The 23,297-nt window shown below is 42.4% G+C and overlaps 1 protein-coding gene across 3 annotated transcripts in view; it reads left to right on the top strand.

Annotated features, from left to right (window-relative positions):
- The first annotated feature begins 503 nt into the window (after nt 1-503).
- Nucleotides 504-23,297, top strand: part of LOC135105045 (uncharacterized) — a 36,906-nt gene continuing 14,112 nt past the window's right edge. The window contains exons 1-5 of one of the 3 annotated variants that reach the window (XM_064012949.1): nt 504-665; nt 20,033-20,163; nt 20,454-20,590; nt 21,054-22,828; nt 23,033-23,150. In XM_064012949.1, the coding sequence (XP_063869019.1) occupies nt 624-665; nt 20,033-20,163; nt 20,454-20,590; nt 21,054-22,828; nt 23,033-23,150 (2,203 nt within the window). In that variant the 5' untranslated portion in view covers nt 504-623. Of the gene's footprint in view, nt 666-14,205; nt 15,432-20,032; nt 20,164-20,453; nt 20,591-21,053; nt 22,829-23,032; nt 23,151-23,297 lie in introns of those variants that run through there. The other 2 variants (XM_064012948.1, XM_064012950.1) reach the window with 2 other exon arrangements.

Here is a 23,297-nt window from a genome sequence, read left to right as displayed (position 1 = left end):
CAGAAAGATCTTAAGTTTCGTGGCTTATCGCACGAACTGTTTAATTCCTGATTTGGGTTGGCGTCTAGGAAATGAAGTTGAAAACTTAATAAATGTAATGTGTGTATTCTCGCCACTTCTGGATAAAATAAGAAAAGTTTCCATTTTCCCAAAATCTTTTCGTATCTTATTCAGCCTCACTCGATGCTGGACGTCAAGTGAACCAAACACCAAACATATGACTAATGGACATTCTGTATCCCAGCACAGTGCGAGGAGGCACAGCGCTGCGCTGCCAGGAGAATCTAACAATACTTATATTCGGCCTGTTGATATGCTGAGATCCATCCTTTTCTAGGATCCTTTAATATCTTATCTTCCCTCTCCATCTCGCTAGGATTACCATTTTGGCGGCATCTTCACCATCTACCACAGTACTTAAATGTTTTTTTTTTTTTTTCTCACCCTTCAGGAAATGTTATCATTCAGCTAGGAGCGTGTCACCACTCCACTTCAGCTCAGGACATGTCTTGCACCACAACAGATTGCCGCAGCGTACCAGTACTTATCCCCTACCACACTGTGAAGGCTTCCTGAAAAACGTGTTAGATCGTCAGGAGTGTCTGTCTTCCTGATGGAGTTTCATGAGCCTTACGGCCTGCTGGAGACAATACCACAGCTATAGGGTAAGTTTATTTTTTGTTTATATTCATGGAAACTAAGGATTATGCTGTAAATATCTGTCAACGCGTCTCAAGGTTCGAGGGGGGATTGGGATGTCAAACCGTGGAAAGTGTTTTGTTTCGTCTCGTCTCCAGACGGTGGTGTTGTGGTTAGTAATCCTATTAGATGCAGAGGGAATGTATCCCCCCTATAGTCTCTCTCTCTCTCTCTCTCTCTCTCTCTCTCTCTCTCTCCACACACACACACACACACACACACACACACAAACGCGCGCACGTGGTTGGAGTGAGCCGAACACACTATCAAGAGGTTGTCTCGCTTTACTCAACATGTGAAGCCCCTCCCACTCACCACCATCATCATCATCACATTCCTCCCCAATGCCCATCTCCTCACTGCATACTATAGTCGATCTTACCGCCACCACTGCGACTACCACAGTAAGTCCCATTCTCCTTCCATCCCTCCCGCCAACGCCCCATTGTTCGGCTCATGTAGTGTAATTGCTGTGAGATCACGTGAGGAAGCACGCCACTCTTTGTTATCCTTTAGCATAGACTTTACCACATCACACCACACTACACCATGCCTCTCCATACCCCCCCCCACACACACACAAACACACACACAAATCACCTTCGTCTCTACAACCACCACCACTATCACATTAAATCACATTAAACCACTGGTACTTTACTACATACCACACCACGTCACATTACACTGTCATCTTATATACCACACAAGAGGCGCCGCTGCAGGAGGACGCAGACTGACTCGTTGCTGCCTTCACTCTTGTGTGGGTGTTTTGAATGCTTACTTGCTTGTTTGCTTTCTTGATTACAACTTATCTCTTCCCCTCTTCCCCAATCTTAATGGAGTTTTCCCTTTTCTGTTTTTCCTTGTGTCTGTCCTTCTGTCTCCTCAGGGCCGCGGCATGGATGTCCTACATGGTCGTTCTTTTTCCGTAAGTTTTGTCCTATGAGTCATCGTCGTCATCGTGGTCGCCGTTCCTCGGTGGTCATCACGTACAAACTATACAACAGTTAAGCCTGTCAACGCGTCAGGATCGCTCAGAAATGTGTGTTAGATATTATACATGTTGACATATTTACAAATACATACACATATGCAACTCTACTACTCACATCAAGACCACGGAGGGTTTTTGTCACTTTGTTCTATATTGATGGTATGGATTCATATTAACCTCACGCAAGCAGCCACCTCAGGTACGACACCCTTGACAAAGGAAGAACTCCATCGCATGACCGGCTTCGGCATGACTTAAGAGATGTACGGACGATGATGACCGCGCCTCCTTACCAACTGACGCACCTTGGCACCTCGTGACAAAAACAAATATTAGCGGCCAGACTTGTCAAACCGAATTTCCTTGGGGTGCGTAGGCAACTGCAATTGTGGTGGTGGATCGGGATGATGTAAAAGGTTCTTTTCTCTTAAAACACACACACACACACACACACACACACACACACACACACATATATATATATATATATATATATATATATATATATATATATATATATATATATATATATATATATATATATATATATATATATATATATATATATATATATATATATATATATATATACACACACACATACACACACAGACGCTTTTTTTTTTTTTTATTGTGCGAACTTTCTACGGGATCCAAACAGTGTCTTAGGCTATTTCAAGCTAAAAAAAAAAACAATATGATTTTATCAAAAAGTTATCTACAAAATACTATACTTCGTGAGACAGAGCGAGGGAGGGCGGGATCCCTCTTGGGGCCTCGCCTCTCAACCAGGGTTGACATTAACCCCCTCCCCATCCCAAAAAAAAGCTCCTTAATAAGAAAAAAAAAAAAAAAAAATAGGCTGGTTGTTCTATATATTTTACTTATCAACATTTTGTTCCATATTATATTGATAATTAAGGCCTATGTATGTACATATACAGAAAAAAATGTGAAGTAGTCAAGTCTGACCCGTTCATTTCCTGTAAAACACAAATTTACACAGGGTTTGTTCAATTGGACCAACCTATATCAGTATGATCTAAACAAGTGTGCGTTCTTCCTTAAAGGTATCAAAATCTTTCAAGATCTAACTCCCCTTGTAGTTTCCGGCACCTAGCCAAAAACATCTACAATAACTTTGCTTCTTCATCTTTCCTTCCTTTATTTCAACCAAATGGCACCACTGCCATCTCATCTATTTCTAAAGCTGAACTCTTCACTCAAACCTTTGCTAAAAGCTCTATCTTGGTTGATTCAGTGCTTCTTCCTTCTCCTCCTCTGACTACTTCCTGCTACCCATTAAAATCCTTCGCAATGATGTTTTCCTTGCCCTCGCTTGCCTTAACCCTCAAAAAGCTTACGAACCTGATGGGGTGTCTTCCAATGTTCTCCGAAACTGTGCCTCTGAAGGTACAGAAGGTGTACAGAAGGCGTAAGGACATATAAAAGAAGGAAATTGTTAATTGTATTAGTGAAGATGGGAAGTAGAGCGAGGCGATGGTGTAGGATGGTACCGAGGTCCGATGTTTACATCCGAAGGTTTCGAGACAGCATAAACGGGGAGAGACTACATAGGGGAGATGAATAATTGTGCTGACTCATAGGGCTTCCGAGGTTGACCTCTGTCCCTACGACCCAGCAGAGTAGAGGGGCGCTTTATCCCTCTGGTTAGGCCGAGAGGCAGAGGGAAGCCTGCTGTGGTGAGGAGAGGACCTGTACTCTCGTCATTGGTAGAGCGGTGTGGAAAATAGACGGCAAAGTACCCAGGATTGTCCAATAGACCCCGAATACGTAAGTTGAAGACACACATTGTTCTATAGGATTAGATGTTGAGACACTATGTACGTTATGAACCGTAAGGAATGTAATTGTTGCTATAATTATAATCTGTGTATTGATCAATATATGTACTTATGATCCCGAAATCGTTCTTGTCAGGTTTGACCTTAACTGAATAAACTAACGAGTCAACGAAACGGGTCAAGTTCCTATCCACTTGTCGCATTGTGGCGACAAAAGTCAAACGCAAACGGTCTGTGTGCACACCGTGCATGCCAAAGAAGACGGGATGGATTACTGGACGAACTTTGGGTGGCCCGCGACTGTGAAGGAGGCGCGCTGCTACCCGTCAACCCCGCAGCCCATCAATCCCGCAGCCCGCTAGAACCCTGGCTAACATCGAGGCTGCATAAAGTCTACGGAAAGGCGTACGCACCATCTTGTGGTTACATCGCTGACCTCTGTCACACTGCTGATCAAGATATGAGAGTGACTTTGCATGACTGTGAGAACAGCAATCGGTGACGAGTGCGGTGTAAACATTCTGGACACAGCTACAAGAAAAAGCAAGTGAGCCAAGTGTACGATGTTTTCATGTAAAAACGAGATATTTAGGTACACGCATTTATAATTATTTGGGCAAAGTGACACATGATTGTTGAACAAGATTATTATAAAGGTTTACTAAGAAACAGAGTTGATGAACTGACGAGGCTGTTTGATTGTCGAGTTAATGAATCACCATTTAAGACCTAATAAACAAAATAAAACACCGTGAATGCTGGTGCATATGTTGCACAATAAAACACCCTGAATGCTGGTGTATATACTGCAGAATAAAACACCGTGAATGCTGGTGCATATATTGCAGAATAAAACACCCTGAATGCTGGTATATACATTGCAGAACAAAACACCGTGAATGCTGGTGTATATATTGCAGAATAAAACACAGTGGGTGCTGGTGCATATATTGCACAATAAAACACCGTGAGTGCTGCTGCATATATTGCAGAATAAAACACATTGAATGCTGGTGCCTATGTTGCACAATTAACACACTGCTAAAACACCCTGAACAGCACACGCGTTATATAGTAAGACGCCCTCAGTGTTGATGCACGAGTGGTACGCAAACAGAACACTCGTTACATATCACCTGCTGTTGACAACTTACATACGACAATGGAAACCAAGGCACATAATCGGGAGGGAGTCACAGATGACACAGAGACAGGTTCTTCTCACCGAAGAATTGAAGATGATAACAGTGTGGAGTCATGTGATGAGGACTGTGTTGCAGACCCGCTCAAATATGTGAAGAGCACAAGGTCGTTGCGAAAGCCCCCGTGTGGAAGAACGCCTCAGTGCAGTGGAATAAGGACTAGTTGGAGCAGTGAAGGAGATAAAAGACTTTGTAAAACAAAGTTTAGCATCTCATCTTACACAGGGAGGAACTCAAGTTCGAGGACGGAGGCCAATCTCCCAAGAACGTTTGCCTTGGAAAGGAATCAAGGACAAAGAGTGACGCTACGAATACAAATGTAGATGACACAGATGCCAGCAGAGAGCGACCTGCAAAACGCTTAGCTCATCCGCGATACATGACATCATATGAACACACGACATGCCTTCACCAGGGGGAGGAAGACTCACCTGAACCTCATACGAATGATACGAGGGCAAAATTGCCAGGGACATCCGATTCTGTGCATAAGACACTGACGTCTGGTGAGCTCGCAAACGTGTGGACAAAGAGCCTACAAAAAATAATAACTACCATCGAAAGACCCAAACCCTTATCCACATTTACGGGTGAATCAAAGAGAGAATTTAGTCTGTTCATGAAGCAATTTCACCAGTACCTGAATAAAGCCGCAGTGGATCCCTCAACTAAACTAAATATGCTAATAAGTGCATGTACAGGCTCATTGAAAGATTCCTTGATGGGTTATGTCAACATGGGTCCCGAGGAAGGCTATCAGGAAGCCATGAACATGTTGACACTCAAACTAGGAAACAGTGAGGAACACATTGATGAAGCAGTGAGAGAGATTCTGAAGGGACCCCAAATAAAGGATAACGACGTCCCAGTGATACAAAAACTTGTACAACAATTATGGAACTGCACCACTGACCTGGAAATTGCTGGACGTCTATCAGACTTAGACAGTTATGGGAGCATGTTAATGATATCGGATCGCTTCACTGGGAAACTCCTTGAGTTTTATGATGATGAGTTTCATAAATACATAATAGAGTGAAAAAAAAAAGATCGAGGCCCAACATTTACATGGCTGCTAAATCTACTGGATGATTATGAAACAAGGATTCATAGAAATGCTGGACGCAGTCAAGTGAGCAGTGAAGGAGGGAGAAAACACGTAAAGGGTACTGATAAGCAAGCCTCTGATACTAATAGAGGAAATGAGACGCCCTGGAAGAGAAGAGCCATTGGGCTTGCAACAGCTGAAAGGGATTCACATGGAGATCAAGACACAAGTAATGAAGGATAGAATCCTTGTGTCCTTTGTAAAAATACACACCCACTGTACGCCTGCTGGGAGTTCTGCACTATGAATATAGCAGAACGCTGTAAAGCAGCAAAAAGGGCACAAGGCTATTATACATGTCTGGGTTGCAATCACACTGTAAAGGAATGCAGGTCGCCGTATAAGGTATGCGGCATAGATAGCTGTACCCAACAACATTTGCGATGGTTACACAAGCCTGAGAAACAAAGGGAAAAGGAGACCATTAGAATTGTAAAATGGTGTTCCCTGGAGACAAATAAAGCAGAAGACGAGGACAGAAAACCGCTGGAATTAGATGACTGACTAGAACAGAAAAGAATAGCCCTGCCAATTGTTGATGTGAAAGTGACAGGAAAGAACGCTGTAGAAGTAGGAATGAAAGTGCATTGCACAAGAGCTCTACTGGAATCAGGCAGTAATAGGTCGTTTTGCACTGAATGGCTAACACAAATATTGGGGGTTAAAGGTGAACAAGTTGTTATAACCCTGGATACCCTAAACGGAGAGGATGGATGTTTAACCACTGAGGTGGACCTGAAAGTCACGGGCAGAGGCATGAAGTGGAGTCGTGCTGTGATGCTGCACAAGGTGATTGTGAAAGAGAATCTTCCCGCGGCATTAACTACAGCAGTACCCATGAAACAGGATACAAGAACATGGAGACACTTGCAAGGAATTGTTGGCCCAACCAGAGAAGAGGATGGTGTTGCAGTCGAACTCCTAGATACCTTAGAACCATTGGGCATTGGAACCTTAGAAAGGTTCCAATGCCTGAATACACCTCAGGAATTGATCTTTATAGGTCAGGGCCAGATGTGATGGGGCCCCTTTTGCAGTCCGAACGAGGCTGGGTTGGACCATTAATGGCCCTGTTGGATACCTGCGCTTAAAGGTGATCACAGGCTGCAGTGCAGAAACTGTTCCTCACAAAAAGGAGAGTCAGTTGGAAGTGCTAGTGAGGCGCTTTTGGGAACTGGAAACGGAGGCAGAGAGAATGAGAGGCAACGAAGACGCAGCTTTAACCATTGAGGACAAACTAGTGGTTAACATGTGGGCCACAACCATCAGAGTGGTTGATGGACATTACCAGCTCCCTATACCTTTCTGTAACGAGCATCCCAACTTACCTGACAACCAAGGAATGGCAGAGCGCCACCTATGGGGTTTACAGCGTCGCCTTTCTAAAAACTCGGACCTCCATGAGAGATACACGAGAGAAATTCAACTTCTAGAAAAGGGCTATGCCGAATTAATTCCACCAACAGAAATTGAGAGTAACCCCGACTATACTTGGTATCTTCCACATCACCCTGTACTGAATCCAAACAAACCAGGCAAATTGCGCATTGTTTTCGATTGCACAACAGTACATGAGTCTATATCACTGAACAGCCAAGTGCTGGAAAGCCCTGATCTGACAAATAAGCTGTTGGGTATTCTACTACGGTTCTGACAAGAGCGAGCGGCACTGATGGCAGACATTGAGGCGATGTTTCACCAGATTAAAATATGCCCACAGCACAGGGATGCATTACGCTTCCTGTGATGGCAAGACAGTGACCTATCGCGAAAGCCCTTGTCGTACAGAATGACAGTCCATCCCTTTGCTGGTTTGTGGAGCTCCTCTTGTGTCGTCTTCGCCTTACAACGGGCACTAACAGAGTGATGTTTCAGAGGCAAGTGTGAAGGCTGCACGAAACTTTTATGTTGATGACTTGCTTATCTCTTTGGAGCCCTTGGAAGGGGCATTGCTGCTAGCCAAACAGCTGCATGCCTTGCTGGCAAACAAGGGGTTCAGATTGACAAATTGGATGAGTAACCGTAAAGAACTATTAGCCTCTGTTCCGATGCATGAAATACACTCCCAAATAAGGAAAATAAACCTGAGTCATACGGACTTGCCAACGGAGAGAGCATTAGGAGTTATGTGGGACCTGCAAGGAGATAAGTTCGCCATTCAGGTGAATGTATGACGCAAACCTGCAACAAAGAGAGGACTGCTGAGTACTATTAGTTCTGTACATGACCCACTAGGATTTGTAAGCCCATGCATTATCCTTGCAAAGATCATATTCCAAGATGAATGTAGAAGAAAGACAGGTTGGGACGAGCCACTGATGGAAGTCAATCTGCAAGCATGGGAGAGCTGGCAAGAGGACTTAAAAGAGCTCGCAGATCTTCAGATTCCTCATTGTTACAAACGGGAAGGGAAAGATTACTTTCCTGCTGTCCAACTGCACCACTTCTGTGATGCATCCCAGAAAGCATTTGGGATGGTTTCACATCTAAGAATTGTGGATGACAATGGTGTGTATTGTTCTTTGTGTTTGGAAAGGCGAAATTAGTACCTCTTAAACAACAAACCATACATTGGCTAGAGCTATGTGCAGCACTTCTTGCAGCTAAAGTGAAACAGTGTCTGAGAAATGAGTTAGACCTGCATGTCAGTGAATCAGTTTTCTGGACATACAGCACACTGGTCCTACAATACGTTTCAAATACAGAAAGACGCTTCCGCACATTTGTTGCCAACAGAGTAACAACTATCAGAGAACTCTCACATCCAGGCCAGTGGCGATATGTGACGCAACAAGAGGTTTATCAGCACTAGAAATGACTGGAAAAAACAGATGGATCACAGGACCTGTCTTCCTGCTCCTGGATGAAGAGAAATGGCTTGAGAAATTCAAGATAACAGAAGAATTAACGAACGATCCAGAAACAGTAAACTGTTCCACATTGTCAGACGCCAGCCTTACACGCGACACACATAAAGATAACCACTTAACAAAGATTTGGACATACTACTCCTCATGGCATAACCTTCAGAAAGGAGTGGCGTGGATGCTACGTTTTCTGGGTTGGTTAAAGAATAAACGCCAGCCCCAGCGAACATCGTCACAAATGGAACTAACTGAACTACAAAGAGCAAGAGGACTTATCAAATGACGGATGCAACAGGAACACTACCATGAAGAGGTTGAAGCACTCTCTAGAAACAAACCCATAATGAGGAGCAAGATATACCAGTTAGAACCATGGCTTGATAAGGATGGACTCCTTAGAGTAGGAGGACGTCTTTTGCACGCTCCCACCGGTCCTACAAGCAAAGGACCTATTCTACTTCCCTGTGATCATCCAGTTACCGAACTCATCGCACAAGATGTACATAGAAACTGGGCTGCCTACTCTGGCTTAGTGCTTTTACACCAGCAGTACTGGGTGCCGCAGTTCTGGAGAAAGCTGGATAAGATTTTGAGAACATGCGTCATGTGTTGATGTAACAATTGGAAGATGATGCAACAACGACAGGCACCTTTACCAGAGGATCGTGTGAACCCTTCGCCTCAATGGGAGTCGATTGCTTTGGACCCTTTCTCATTAAACAGGATAGAATGCAAGTTAAACGGTCGGGTTGCTTGTTCACTTGCATTGTGACAAGGGCAGTACACCTCGAGACCCTTGAATCACTGGATGCTGATGCCTTTCTCAATGCTCTGGCATGGTTTTGTGCCCACAGAGGATTATCAGAATGCATGCGCTCGGACAACGGAACAAACATGGTCCGGGCTGACAAGGAACTTAAAGCAGCTGTATGGAGATGGAAAGAACACACTCCTTGGAAAGCAAATTGAATGGATCTTTAATCCCCCTAAAGCACTCCATATGGGGGGTATATGGGAGCGACAAATCAGGACTGTCAAAAAGGTCCTATGTGCCATTGTGGGCTCCCAAGTGCTGGACGAAGCAAGGCTAAACACTCTCTTCTTTGAAACAGAAGAAGTGATCAACAGTCGCCCCCTCACTCCAGTGTCAGAGGATCCGTATGATCTTGAAGCCCTAACCCCTAATCATCTTCTGCGTGTTAGGCCTCAAAACTGCCTGCCAATGGCAGGACCACTAAATGAAGATCAGTATCGCCGAAGGAGAAAACATGTCCAGTTTCTGGCATATCACTTTTGGAAGAGGTGGGTGAAGGAATATCTCCAGCTGCTACGACAACGCTCATGTAAACTCTAGCCCCCCGCGGAACTTCAAGAAAGGAGACTTGGTTATTATAACAAATGAAGTGCTTCCCCCGCAACCAGTGGAAGCTCGGCAGAGTGGTGCAAGTGGAGCCTGGAGAGGATGATCTTGTATGTCAAGTTAAAGTAAGAACTGGACGCAAGGAGTTTATGCAACCAGTAAACAAACTCTGTTTCTTGGAAGACCTGAGCGAGAATTAAGTCAATGCTCAGTGAGACCTAATGTAGGCCTAATATACATATTATAGTTGTAATATAGAAAGTAAGGATTACTTCACCCCAATAGCTTGATGATATTGGCATTATTTTTAAATTATTGAGTTAGTCACGTGTTTGTGTAAGATTTGGGCGTGAACGCTCAACAGGGGAGTGTTACTGCCAGAAGGCATAAAACGCAGAAGGCGTAAGGACATATAAAGGAAGGAAATTATCAATTGTAGTAGTGAAGATGGGAAGTAGAGCGAGGCGATGGTGTAGGATGGTACCGAGGTCCGATGTTTACATCCGAAGGTGTCGAGACAGCATTAATGGGGAGATAAGACATAGGGGAGATGAATAATTGTGCTGACTCATAGGGCTTCCGAGGTTGACCTCTGTCCCTACGACCCGGCAGAGTAGAGGGGCGCTTTATCCCTCTGGTTAGGCCGAGAGGCAGAGGGAAGCCTGCTGTGGTGAGGAGAGGACCTGTACTCTCGTCATTGGTAGAGCGGTGTGGAAAATAGACGGCAAAGTACCCAGGATTGTCCAATAGACCCCGAATACGTAAGTTGAAGACACACATTGTTCTATAGGATTAGATGCTGAGACACTATGTACGTTGTGAACCATAAGAAATGTAATTGTTGCTATAATTATAATCTGTGTATTGATCAATATATGTACTTACCATCCCAAAATCGATCTAGTCAGGTTTGACCGTAACTGAATAAACTAACGAGTCAACGAAACGGGTCTAGTTCCTATCCACTTGTCGCATTGTGACGGCAAAATTTACTGAGTCTTGGTCATCCTCTTTTAGGGGTTTTGGTGAAATTTTTGGTTTAAACAGTCTGGCACAAAACTTTGATTTCCAAACTACCCTTCTACGGCTTCTATCCTTCTCTAAGTAACTTCATCTCAAGTCTCCTCTCTGATCATTCTATTGCTGTTGTGGTAGACAGTCACTGTTCTAAATTTATAAACAATGTTGTTCCTCAGGGTTCTGTTCTGTCACTCACTTGCTTCCTATTATTCATTACTGATCTTCTAAACCAAACTTCTTCTCCTATACATTCCTATGCTGATGATACCACCCTGGACTTTCCCATGTCCTTTCGTAGACGTCCAGCCCTTCAGGAAGTAAACATTTCTCGCAGGGAAGCCACATAATGCCTGACTCCTGAGTTCTCAAAAATTTCTGATTTGGGCAGAACAAACTTAGTATTGTTCACTGCCTCAAAAACTCAATTCCTCCATCTATCAACTAGACACAATCTTCCAAACAATTATCCCTCTTCTTCAGTAACCCTCAACACTCTTACACGGAACATCCTCGGTCTGCTCTTTACTTATAATCTAAACTGGAAGCCACATCTCAACTCTAGCTAAAAACAGCTTCCATTAAGTTAGGTGTTCTGAGTTGTCTCCACCAGTTTTTCTCATCCCCCAGTTGCTAACTCTGTACAGGGGCCTTATCCGTCCATGTGTGGAGTATACTTCACATGTATGGGGGAAAGTTCCATTCATACCACTCTTATAGACAGGGCGGAATCAAAAGCTTTTCGTCTTATCAACTCCTGTCATCTAACTGATTGTCTTCAGTCTCTCTCTCATCACCGCAATGTTGTATCTCTAACTATCTTCTACGGTTATTTTCATGCCAACTGCTCTTCTGATCTTGTTAATTGCATGCATCCCCTCCTCTGGCGGCCTCGCTGCACAAGACTTCTTTCTCTCACCCCTATTCTGTCCAACACTAAAGAGCCAACCAGTATTCTCAATAATTCATCCGTTTCTCTGGTAAACTCTTGAACTCTTTCAACACATTTATCCTATAGACTTTAATGACCAGCAACTCAGTGGACCTTTTTTACATTATATTTTTGTTGCCCTTGGCCGGTGCCCTTCCTACAGAAAAAAAAAAAAAAAAAAATTCAAACCTTTTCTCTCACTCTAGATTACTTTTTAATTACTCATTTAAACTGATTTACCTAGAAATATGAAAATAAAGAAAAAAAAAAATGTAAACTCTCCCCCCCAAAAAAAAGTGGGTTGGTAAAAAAAAAAAAAAACGGATTTTATCCAACCCTCCTCTCAACGGAACACGAAATTACCACGACTTACACATCGCCGCATATTTATAATAGAGAACAAAGGAATCTGTCTACCTGTCTCCCTTAGGTCTTTGTACTCTCAAATCATATATTTTTATTTAGTTATTAATATTAATATTATTATTATTATTATTATTATTATTATTATTATTATTATTATTATTATTATTATTATTATTATTATCATTATATTACATATTTCCATATGATTAATTAATTAGTTGATTAAATTTTTATTCTTGGAGTCCAGGGAATATTGTAGACTACTGAGGGAGGGAGACACAGGGAAAGATAATCTCTTGCCGGGATAAAATGGTATCAAAATAACCTATCGTATGTGTATGTGTGTGTGTGTGTGTGTGTGTGTGTGTGTGTGTGTGTGTGTTGGGGAGGACTTCCCGTCTTATCTTTGTGTTTGTAACAAGGGACAAGTAGAACGTACTCGTCTTGCAGAATCGAAGTGGGTTATGTAAATCCAGCCTTAATATTTTCTTCTTTTCCTTGCATGCCATCACGTATTTCGGAAATGATCTAAAACAGGCTTGTTTCACTATTCATTTTTACGTTACCTTTCACATAGATCCTCGAACATTCATTCTTCTTAAAATTCGATTTTCTTCTTCCCAGCTAAATCCCTATTCGGGGTCGCCGTCTAATGAGCCTTTTCGAGATGCTTCTATCTTGAGACATTCTTCCATCTAATCCTTTGTCCCTCATGTTCTCGTTGACACAATCCTTCCACCTAATCCTATAGGTCTTCCGCTTCTTCGCGTTCCCCTTACTTTTATTTCCATGACTTGTCTTGCAACATGCTCATCTCCATTTCTTCTCAGATGACCAAACCATCTTAGCTTTGCTTCCTCAACTTTCTTAGACACTTCAGTGACTTTTACTGATCCTCTTATATACTCATTTCTTATCCTGTTCTTTCTGGTCACTCCGCTCATCCAACTCAGCATCTTTATTTCTGCCACGTCGAGTTTTCTTTCTTCGAATTTCTTCAGGGGCGCTGCTTCTAGTTCGTAAATTACATTAGGCCTCACTACGGTATTGTGGAGTTTTTATCATTAAGTCTAGTAGGTATTCTTTTATCACAAAGCACGCCTGATGCTTACTTCCAGTTTTCTATCCACGCTGAATTCGTTGATTTGTTTCTCTGTACATCCCACCAGCTGTATCCATCATTGTCCCAAAGTGTTTAAATTTATACATCCTTTTGATGTTAACACCTTGTAAACTAATTGTCGCTTGCTGGTCTTCATCCATTCCATTTGTCATATATTATTTGTCTTACTTATCTTCATTCCTCTACTTTCCAGAACATACCTCCACCCCTTCTTTACTCTCGGCAAAAAAATACTGCATCATCTGTGTAGAACAACCACCAATTTCGTCTCTCCCTCACGTCTTTGGTTATAATACCTGTTACTGTGTTAAAACGAAGAGGATAACGCGGATCCTTGGTGCAGTCCTACTTTAACTTTAAAAGAGCTGTGTGTAGTTGAATTGCTACATGTATTGAGGTTCTACAGGTGAAATAAATACTGCATGTGACTGAAGCGTGAATCTGCTATTTTGCCTTGAAACTGATCACTTAATAATTCACAGTTCGTGATACTTACCTGTTGTTGTTGTTGTTGTTGCTGTTGTTGTTGTTGTTGTTGTTGTCATCGTCATCATCGTCATCATCATCATCCTCACCATCATCATCATTATTGCTGGAGTACCTGACTGCCTTTACCCTTATCACCAACTTGAGCCATATTCGTCATATCAGCTTATCATATCATTACCTAACTTTTGTAGTCTCTTCCTCCTACTATTCTTCTTTTACTTTTCCCTCTCGTCTTGCTCCTCCCCCTTCATTAATTCCTTTATTCTTTCTTTTCCTCTTCCTTGCCTTCTTTCCCATATTTCCTTATACAGTTTTGAAGCACACACACACACACACACACACACACACACACACACACACACTGCCATCAGCTGTTCCCCTTATTACTCGTATCCGTTTCCGTGGCGACACAATCTCCGGAGACGCGTGATGGCTCGCCAGCCAGTGTCCTTCCACAAGTTACAGAGGGAACTTCGAGGGTTTACATGGTGGCGATGGTGGTGTCATATTCCACATCATAGCGCTTGGGCAGTGTGAAGGTGGTGGCGGCTTCAGCGGTGCTATCTATGGTGGCTCAGTCCTGTGATGTATTGTGATGTCTGTGGTGTTTAGTGGCTATGAATGACGTGTTCATGGTATAGTGTTAGTGTAGTGGTGGCGGCGCTAGCGTCTGGTGAGGGAGGTGGTGGATGTGGTGGTAGTGACAAAGAGGCCATGAGGACCGCAGGTATAAGGTCTGTTCCCCAGCCCGCCCCCCGCCCTACACTCTTTCCTGATGCCCCCGATACCCCGCAGCCTCCCCAGCCCCCAAAGCCCCTTCCCAGAACAAAGTTCCTGCAGAAGAGCGTGTCGGAGTCCCCTGCCCCAGTCACGTTGCGGAGCCCGCCAGCCCCGCCCGTCCAGTCCAAATGCATTTCCACCAAGACTCCCACCCCGCCTCCTAAGCCGCCCCGCACTCCAAGTCTTCGGAACAGTCCCAACAAGGACAGCACGCAGCCTCGGCGCCCCGGTCTAATGGAGGTACTGTCCCGCACCAACACCGCCTCGCCTATCTCGCCTGCCTCAATAACTCAACGACAGCCTACAAGTACGTTGAAGCCTGTCCGGCCAGCTCCCCAGGGTAGGGCCGCTGATTTTACGGCTGTATCAGCGCGACGTAACCAGCGCCCTTCTTTGCAACCCCTCTCCCTCCCTTCACCTCCCAGCGGCATCCCAGCCAGGATTCCTTCAAGCAGCGCTGGGCCGCGCGTTCCTACCCGTCCCTCCCCCGGTCAGCTGGCAGCCTCGAGGACCTTAGCCCGTGCGTCTGATCTTCGCAGCGCCCCGCCCCTCACAGTGGGGCTACAAACGAACAGGAGTTTACAGAGTCCTGTGTGCACCATAGAAGACTTCGAGGATAGCTGTAAGGAAGTGTTCCGCAACACAAAAAAGGCAAAGGAACTGTCAGCCCGTGGGAAGCACATTCAGGTGGGGTACCATGACCTTATAGGTGATAAAAGAGAAACCTAATCACAAGTATTTGCCTTATATAAAGTATAATACAATCATATTTAAGAATCCGTGTTGCACAGAGGGTAATGCCTTAGTTTCATTTACACTATATTGATATGAAGGAAAAGTTGAAAACGAAACGAAAAGGCACTATTGTAAAGAGAGAAAACATTAAGTAAAAGCTGTATCATGTTATAAATCTGTGTTTGTTTTTATTTTGTAGGTTCTAGAATGCTACTAATTAAATACACGCAGTAATTTTCTTCAGTATGTGACGGTGTAGCAATTCAAACTTGATAGGGGCGATATTTTGTATTAATGGTATGTGTCAACAAGTCGGTGTGCAAGGGTATGCATATACTTGATAGATTTTACCCTTTGCATCGGCATCCATTTATATCTCTTTACTTATTTATTTTGTCAGACTCTGTGTGTGTGTTTGTGTATATATATATATATATATATATATATATATATATATATATATATATATATATATATATATATATATATATATATATATATATATATATATATATATATATATATATATATATTTTTTTTTTTTTTTTTTTTTTTTTTTATATAGGAGAGTCACCGGCCACGGGCAACAAAAATCTAATAAAAAAAATGCCCACTGAGATGCCGGTCCCCGAATAGGGTCCGAAGCAGTAGTCAAAAAATTGAAGGATAAGTGTCTTGAAACCTCCCTCTTGAGGGAATTCAAGTCATAGGAAGGTGGAAATACAGAAACAGGCAGGGAGTTCCAGAGTTTACCAGAGAAAGGGATGAATGATCGAGAATACTGGTTAACTCTTGCATTAAAGAGGTGGACATAATAGGGGTGAGAGAAAGAAGAAAGTCTTGTGCAGCGAGGCCGCGGGAGGAGGGGAGGCATGCAGTTAGCAAGATTAGAAGAGCAGTTAGGATGAAAATAGCGGTAGAAGACAGCCAGAGATGCAACATTGCGGCGATGAGAGAGAGGCTGAAGGCAGACAGTTAGAGGAGAGGAGTTGATGAGACGAAAAGGTCTTGATTCCACCCTGTCTAGAAGAGCGGTGTGAGTGGAACCCTCCCAGACATGTGAAGCATACTCCATACATAGACGGATAAAGCCCTTGTACAGAGTTAGCAACTGGGGGGGTGAGAAAAACTGGCGGAGACGTCTCAGAACACCTAACTTCATAAAAGCTGTTTTAGCTAGAGATGAGATGTGAAGTTTCCAGTTCAGATTATAAGTAAAGGACAGACCGAGGATGTTCAGTGTAGAAGAGGGGGACAGTTGAGTGTCACTGAAGAAGAGGGGATAGTTGTCTGGAAGGTTCTGTTGAGCTGATAGATGGAGGAATTGAGTTTTTGAGGCAATGAACAATACCAAGTTTGCTCTGTCCCAATCAGAAATTTTAGAAAAATCAGAAGTCAGGCGTTCTGTGGCTTCCCTGTGTGAACTGTTTACTTCCTGACGGGTTGGACGTTAATGAAAAGACGTGGAAAAGTGCAGGGTGGTATCATCAGCGTAGGAGTGGATAGGAGAAGTTTGGTTTAGAAGATCATTAATGAATAATAGGAAGAGAGTGGGTGACAGGACAGAACCCTGAGAAAAACCACTGTTAATAGATTTAGGAGAAGAACAGTAACCGTCTACCACAGTAGCAATAGAACGGTCAGAAAGGAAACTTTAGATGAAGTTACAGAGAGGAGGATAGAAGCCGTAGGAGGGTAGTTTGGAAATCAAAGCTTTGTGACAGATTCTATCAAAAGCTTTTGATATGTCTAAGGCAACAGCAAAAGTATCAGCAAAATCTCTAAAAGAGTATGACCAAGACTCAGTAAGGAAAGCCAGAAAATCAGCAGTAGAGTGACCTCGACGGAACCCATACTGGCGATCAGACAGAAGTTTGTGAAGTGATAAATGTTCAAGAATCTTCCTGTTGAGGATTGATTAAAAGTTTTTAATAGGCAGGAAATTAAAGCAATAGGACGGTAGTTTGAGGGATTAGAACGGTCACCCTTTTTAGGAATAAAAATGAATGTGGCAAACTTCCAGCAAGAAGGTAAGGTAGATGTTGACAGAGTTGAAAGAGTCTGATTAGGCGCATTTTCGGAAAACAATAGGAGGGACCCCATCAGGTCCATAAGCCTTCCAAGGGTTTAGGCCAGCGAGGGCATGGAAAACATCATTGCAAAGAATTTTAATAGGTAGCATGAAGTAGTCAGAGGATGGAGGAGAAGGAGGAACAAGCCCAGAATCGTCTAAGGTAGAGTTTTTAGCAAAGGTTTGACCCAAGAGTTCAGCTTTAGAGATAAATGTGATAGTAGTGGTGCCATCTGGTTGAAACAGAGAAAGAAGAAGGAGCAAAGTTATTGGAGATGTTTTTGGCTAGATGCCAGAAGTCACAAGGGGAGCTAGATCTTGAAAGATTTTGACACTATTAATGAAGGAGTTTTTGGCTAGTTGGAGAACAGAGTTGGCATGGTTCCGGGCAGAAATATCAAGTGCATGAGATTCTGGTGATGGAAGGCTCAAGTATCTTTTGTGGGTCACCTCTCTATCATGTATAGCACGAGAACAAGCTGTGTTAAACCAAATGTATGAAAGGTTTAGGTCGAGAAAAAGAGTGAAGAAAGTATGCCTCCATACTAGACACTATCACCTCTTATGCGCTCGGCACACAAAGACGGGTCTCTGTCACAGAAGCAGTGCCCATTCCAAGGAAAACCAGTAATATATATATATATATATATATATATATATATATATATATATATATATATATATATATATATATATATATATATATATATATATATATATATATATATATTAACGCTTGGGCAGACATTTGATGCCAAGCACCATGACGTCACGGCACGGAGGCCACTTGACCGCTGAACGCTGAAGAATAGGCCAAAAGTCAGCAGGGTGTCCTGCTGCCGGAGGTAAACTGTCACACTGTTCATTCACGAGTCATCCATCACACAAAACGGAGCAGCTTTCGTTCCTCGGTGCTTACAGTATATGGAATTTTTAATTAATGGCTCAGTTTTCCAGGATTCGTGATATTGTCATTAAAAAAAAAAAAAAAGATGATTTTGATTTTGCATTCTGTGATCGAGGCAGACAGGCAGACAATAATATACACTGACATTTTTAAGACATATTGGATCAAAATTATGCCTGGTGCTGCTTAATGATGACTTACAATACATGCAGGATGGCACTATGTAGTTGTCATGAAACGAAACTTCGAAGCTGGTATATTCGCACTATATAATTGCACGTTTTTATTTATTTATTTATTTATTTATTTTTTTTTGGGGGGGGGATGGGGGCAGTTTGTTCTATCACTTGAACGGGATAGTTTATATTGTTAGCAATTAAGGAGAAACTTGTAGTCAGCAAGTCTGGCAGCTGCCCATTTCACAGGTCGTTCGTTGACCTGATGACGTTTCTGCATAGTATTTTAGCCAGCAGTTATTGTATTAGTCATGACTTTACACTCTATAAAGGCATTTTACCTGAATACTATGGTGTTTTTAAAGTGGTGGCCCAGGTCAAAAGGGCCATTCAGAGACCTTTGCTCGATCCAACAAAATGCCACACGGCGGTCGCCTTGAAAGAGTCACTCTTCCGCGCTCACTGCACAGAAATATTGATGTTCATCTGTAAGAACTCTGACGACTGCATTATTTTTTTTTTATGTTTTCCATACATGGATGAAGCGGCGTGCAGATAATTCATGTATATAAACGTCTTTAAAAGAGCAAAATAGGAGTGCATAAAACAAGCTCTAATATATCCACATTGGTACATACAGTATGAGATTTCTGTTGTTAGGGCTTCCGCGTCTCCAGCTCTTCCTGCCGCCACTCGGTAAACATGCGACTTCTCGTTATGTGTTAATTTTGATCTTGAACACCTTTATTCATACGTAGCAAACGTTCGTAACTTGAATATATATATATATATATATATATATATATATATATATATATATATATATATATATATATATATATATATATATATATATATATATATATATATATATATATATATATATATATGTGTGTGTGTGTGTGTGTGTGTGTGTGTGTGTGTTTACCTAGTTGTATTTACCTAGTTGTGTTTTACAGGGAAAAAGCTATGCTCGTGCTGTTCAGTTTCCATATCTATAAGCATCCAGCTTAACTTTAAATTTTAAGTATGTGTTTATATATATATATATATATATATATATATATATATATATATATATATATATATATATATATATATATATATATATATATATATATATATATATATATATATATATATATATATAATTTGTTGGGGATCTATATTGCTGCTACCGGTGTCATGTCCCCTCCTGGACATTCCATGGAAACAGTGAGAAATTGATCTGAAGATGGGATAAATCTTTAAACAAGAGAGGCTTTTGCTGGTCTAGAGAACTGAATCCCTGACTAAAAGAACACAAGGATGTTGGGACTATCACGACTATCAGGTCCCAAAATAATTTTTTGGCCTTTGTATTCCCTGTCAGTGCATAGATTTTGTGGTTATCCTACAGGCTACAAGTCACTTCCAGAAGGCGCTGACAGCATTAGACCGTGTGTTACGGGCTCAGGTGCTCTCCCTCTCCCAGCATGAACCCACCAGGCAGCGGCTCTTCCTTCTGCAACAGGAAGTTTTCAGCCTTAGGTGAGACTTTCCAGACTCAACCTTCCTTAACCTTCATCACACAGATCACACACCTCATCACAACCACTATTCCACCCTCTTGCCCTCTCCTCCATCCCCATAGTCTGCACATCACATCATTACTGCTATAGACTACTCCCATTGTCTTTACTATCCCATAACATATGATTAGTGCAGCTTATCACAAACTTTCCCTTAAGGATCAGCAGTTCTGTTGCTGCATAGTCTTTCCTTGTATTCCTTCATCCTCTCATCCATGTTGTCCATTAAAAAGACCTTCTGGCCAACAGGAAGGAGACACTTAATGGCTTCACTGATGCCCAGACTGCTGTGCGGACACCTCCAGGTCTTGCTCCAACTCCTGCTACACCTGGAGCTCCACCTTCATATGATGATGTCTTGAAGGAGGACAGTCGCCGCCTGCAAGGTACAGTATGAATATGTACTTTTGCCAAAAATTCTGTGGAAGTGATGTGAGTGGGAAGCAAAATAACTGCTCATGATTCTATTATTGCTATAAACAGGGGCTGATTGTGGATTTCTGACTTTTAGAGAGGAAAGAACCAGTAAATTAGGTGTTTTTATGATGAGAAAAGAAGGTAGTAAGACCCATAGCTCATAGACTTGAATCATAGAAAGAGAATTCTCAAAGATTAAAGATGTGGAAATTGTATAAGGGAAGGAAAAAACTACATATGGTATTCACCATCAAGATAAAATATAGTATAGGTAAGGCAAAAATACAGAACTTCCTTAAATTTGTGTAGTTAATAGTTACTACTATCTTATCAAGGTATTCAAGTTAAAGGATAGAGAAAAAATAGCAAGCTAGTTTGTCACTGCTGGAAGTATGACATAGGACATTATATTATATTGTTGTTGTGTTGCAGATAATTGCCCACATCCACCCAGAGAAATATCCACACAGGGCACAGTGTCCTCCCCCAACCATCCAACACCTACTGGCCAAGGCTTTCATCCATGTACTCACCCAGTGCCCACACAGTCTCCAGCCAACCATACACCATCTGCCTGTGTTCGATCCCACAGCAGTGGAGACCCAGGGGTTCAGGAACTCGTGGATATGAGAGGAGCTAGATCAGGAGAACCTACAACAGCTCCACCTTCCACTCATCAATGCTCTCCTTTCAAGTCCACACTTAAATCAACTAAAAGACCCAAATCTTCCTACCATCCTTTGAGTCAACCAAATTCACTTTTGCTTCCTTCACCTGCAGTCAGTTCTCCTGCTTCTCTTCCTCCTCCCCTCCTCCCAGTCTCCCATTCTCTCGCTTCTCTTCCCACCCAACAGTCAGGAGCCACATCCTTGGAAACTCAGCCTCATCCTAGCCTTAGACCCATCTCAGTGGGTGATGAGGCAGTGCTGAGTCAAATGAAGGTGCTTGATAAGTATAAGAGTGACAGGAGTCCAGATGCATTGGCTGACACATCTCTCTCATGTGTTCAAAAGGGGCCACTCCCACCAATCCCACTAAACAAAGACAACATGCAGGAATGGAAGAGGAAGGAAGAGATAACTAGTAATGATAGTGTTCAGGCTTTGTCAAAAAGTATTGTGAAGACCTCAGGAAGTACTGTGCAGCAGAAGGATGAAACAAAGAATAATCTTGTGCCTTTTATATCCCCTATTAATGACCCATTCCTCAGTTTGGATCCATTCCCCCCTGTTAAGCCACAGTCTGAAGACAGTAATGCATTGTTCACAGAGGAGACACTGGGTGCCCACTCATTACCTGCAGTTTCAGGTATGCATCAAAACCACAGCCAAGCATCTTCAGATGTCTTAGCCCCTGAATCATCTTGGACTTCAAACCAGAAAGATTCATTTAGTTCCAATGCAACACAGGACTCACTTAAAACTCAGCCTTTGATGACACAGAACCCTCCTGACAACCTTGGAGACTCCATCCTTGAGGCCTTGGACTTTGCTGTCACACCAGCATCAGATCACAGGAAAGTCTCACCCCAACATTCACAGGAAAGGAAGACAACTCGCTCTTACTCAGAGGAAAACTTACTTAACTCCTCATACAACACCTTTGAAATCATGCTGCTCTCCACCAAGAATAGGCAAGCTAGCAGGGCATCTATCATAGAGGAATTTGATCCTCTGGTGATTTCCCATGCCCCTCAGGACCACACCCAGGATGAAGAGAAAATGGAAGATGAGGTGCATGAACAGAAGGGAAAGGGTGTATTGAAAGAGAAAAAGAGAGACACTAAAAGTACTGTACCAACCAAACCAACACCACGAACAACAGTTGAGACCAGTGATGTGTCCAGTAAAGGCACAGAAGCAACCAAGGAAGAGGGAGAGAGAGACATTTATGGTTCTCCTCCAGACTATTTTGCTGAGGGAGGAGCAGTAGCACTAGAGGAGGAGGCAAGAGTAGATATGTACACTAGCAGGAGATATACTGGAGCTTATGACCTTTCTGATAGAGCAAAGGGAAGATCATATTCCTCCTCAGAAGACACAAGCAGTATGTACTCATGGCCCCCAGATTATAGTGCCAAGACACCACCTGACCCTGCTTCACCAGTGTATCCCTGCCTGTACCCTGAAGAAGAGGAGAATGAGGGAGTGGAGGGGACCAATGTGGGTGTAGGCCGTTCAGCTTTCTATATTCCTCCCACAATACAGGTAAGTTAAAACTTCACCCTATCTTCTTTTTGTGATCTCTTGGTTGTTTTTGTTTTTCTGTTTTCTAATGATTTTGATAGAATTTAGATTGTGTAATTTAAGTCTGGTCCTTATCAGATTGTGTCACATGGCACAATACTTGTTTTGGAAAAAGGCTAGATGTATGAAAAAATTCCTGCTGTAACAAGTGTTTATCTTCATCAGGGTGAGGTCAAAAGGAGGAACTTGCTGAGTATCCGTGAGGGTGTCAAGATCTATTTCATACACACAGATGGCATTGTCACCTCGCCCTGGAATAAGCCCTTCCTTGCTGTGTCCAGAGGTCTGTGGCACCATCTCATTTAATTGTGTTGTTCTTATATATATATATATATATATATATATATATATATATATATATATATATATATATATATATATATATATATATATATATATATATATATATATATATATATATATATATATA

Source organism: Scylla paramamosain, chromosome 11 (assembly GCF_035594125.1).
Source record: "Scylla paramamosain isolate STU-SP2022 chromosome 11, ASM3559412v1, whole genome shotgun sequence".
In the NCBI taxonomy this organism is placed as follows: domain Eukaryota; kingdom Metazoa; phylum Arthropoda; class Malacostraca; order Decapoda; family Portunidae; genus Scylla; species Scylla paramamosain.
Note: the sequence above shows the minus strand (reverse complement) of the source record. Positions and strands in the feature narration are given on the sequence as shown.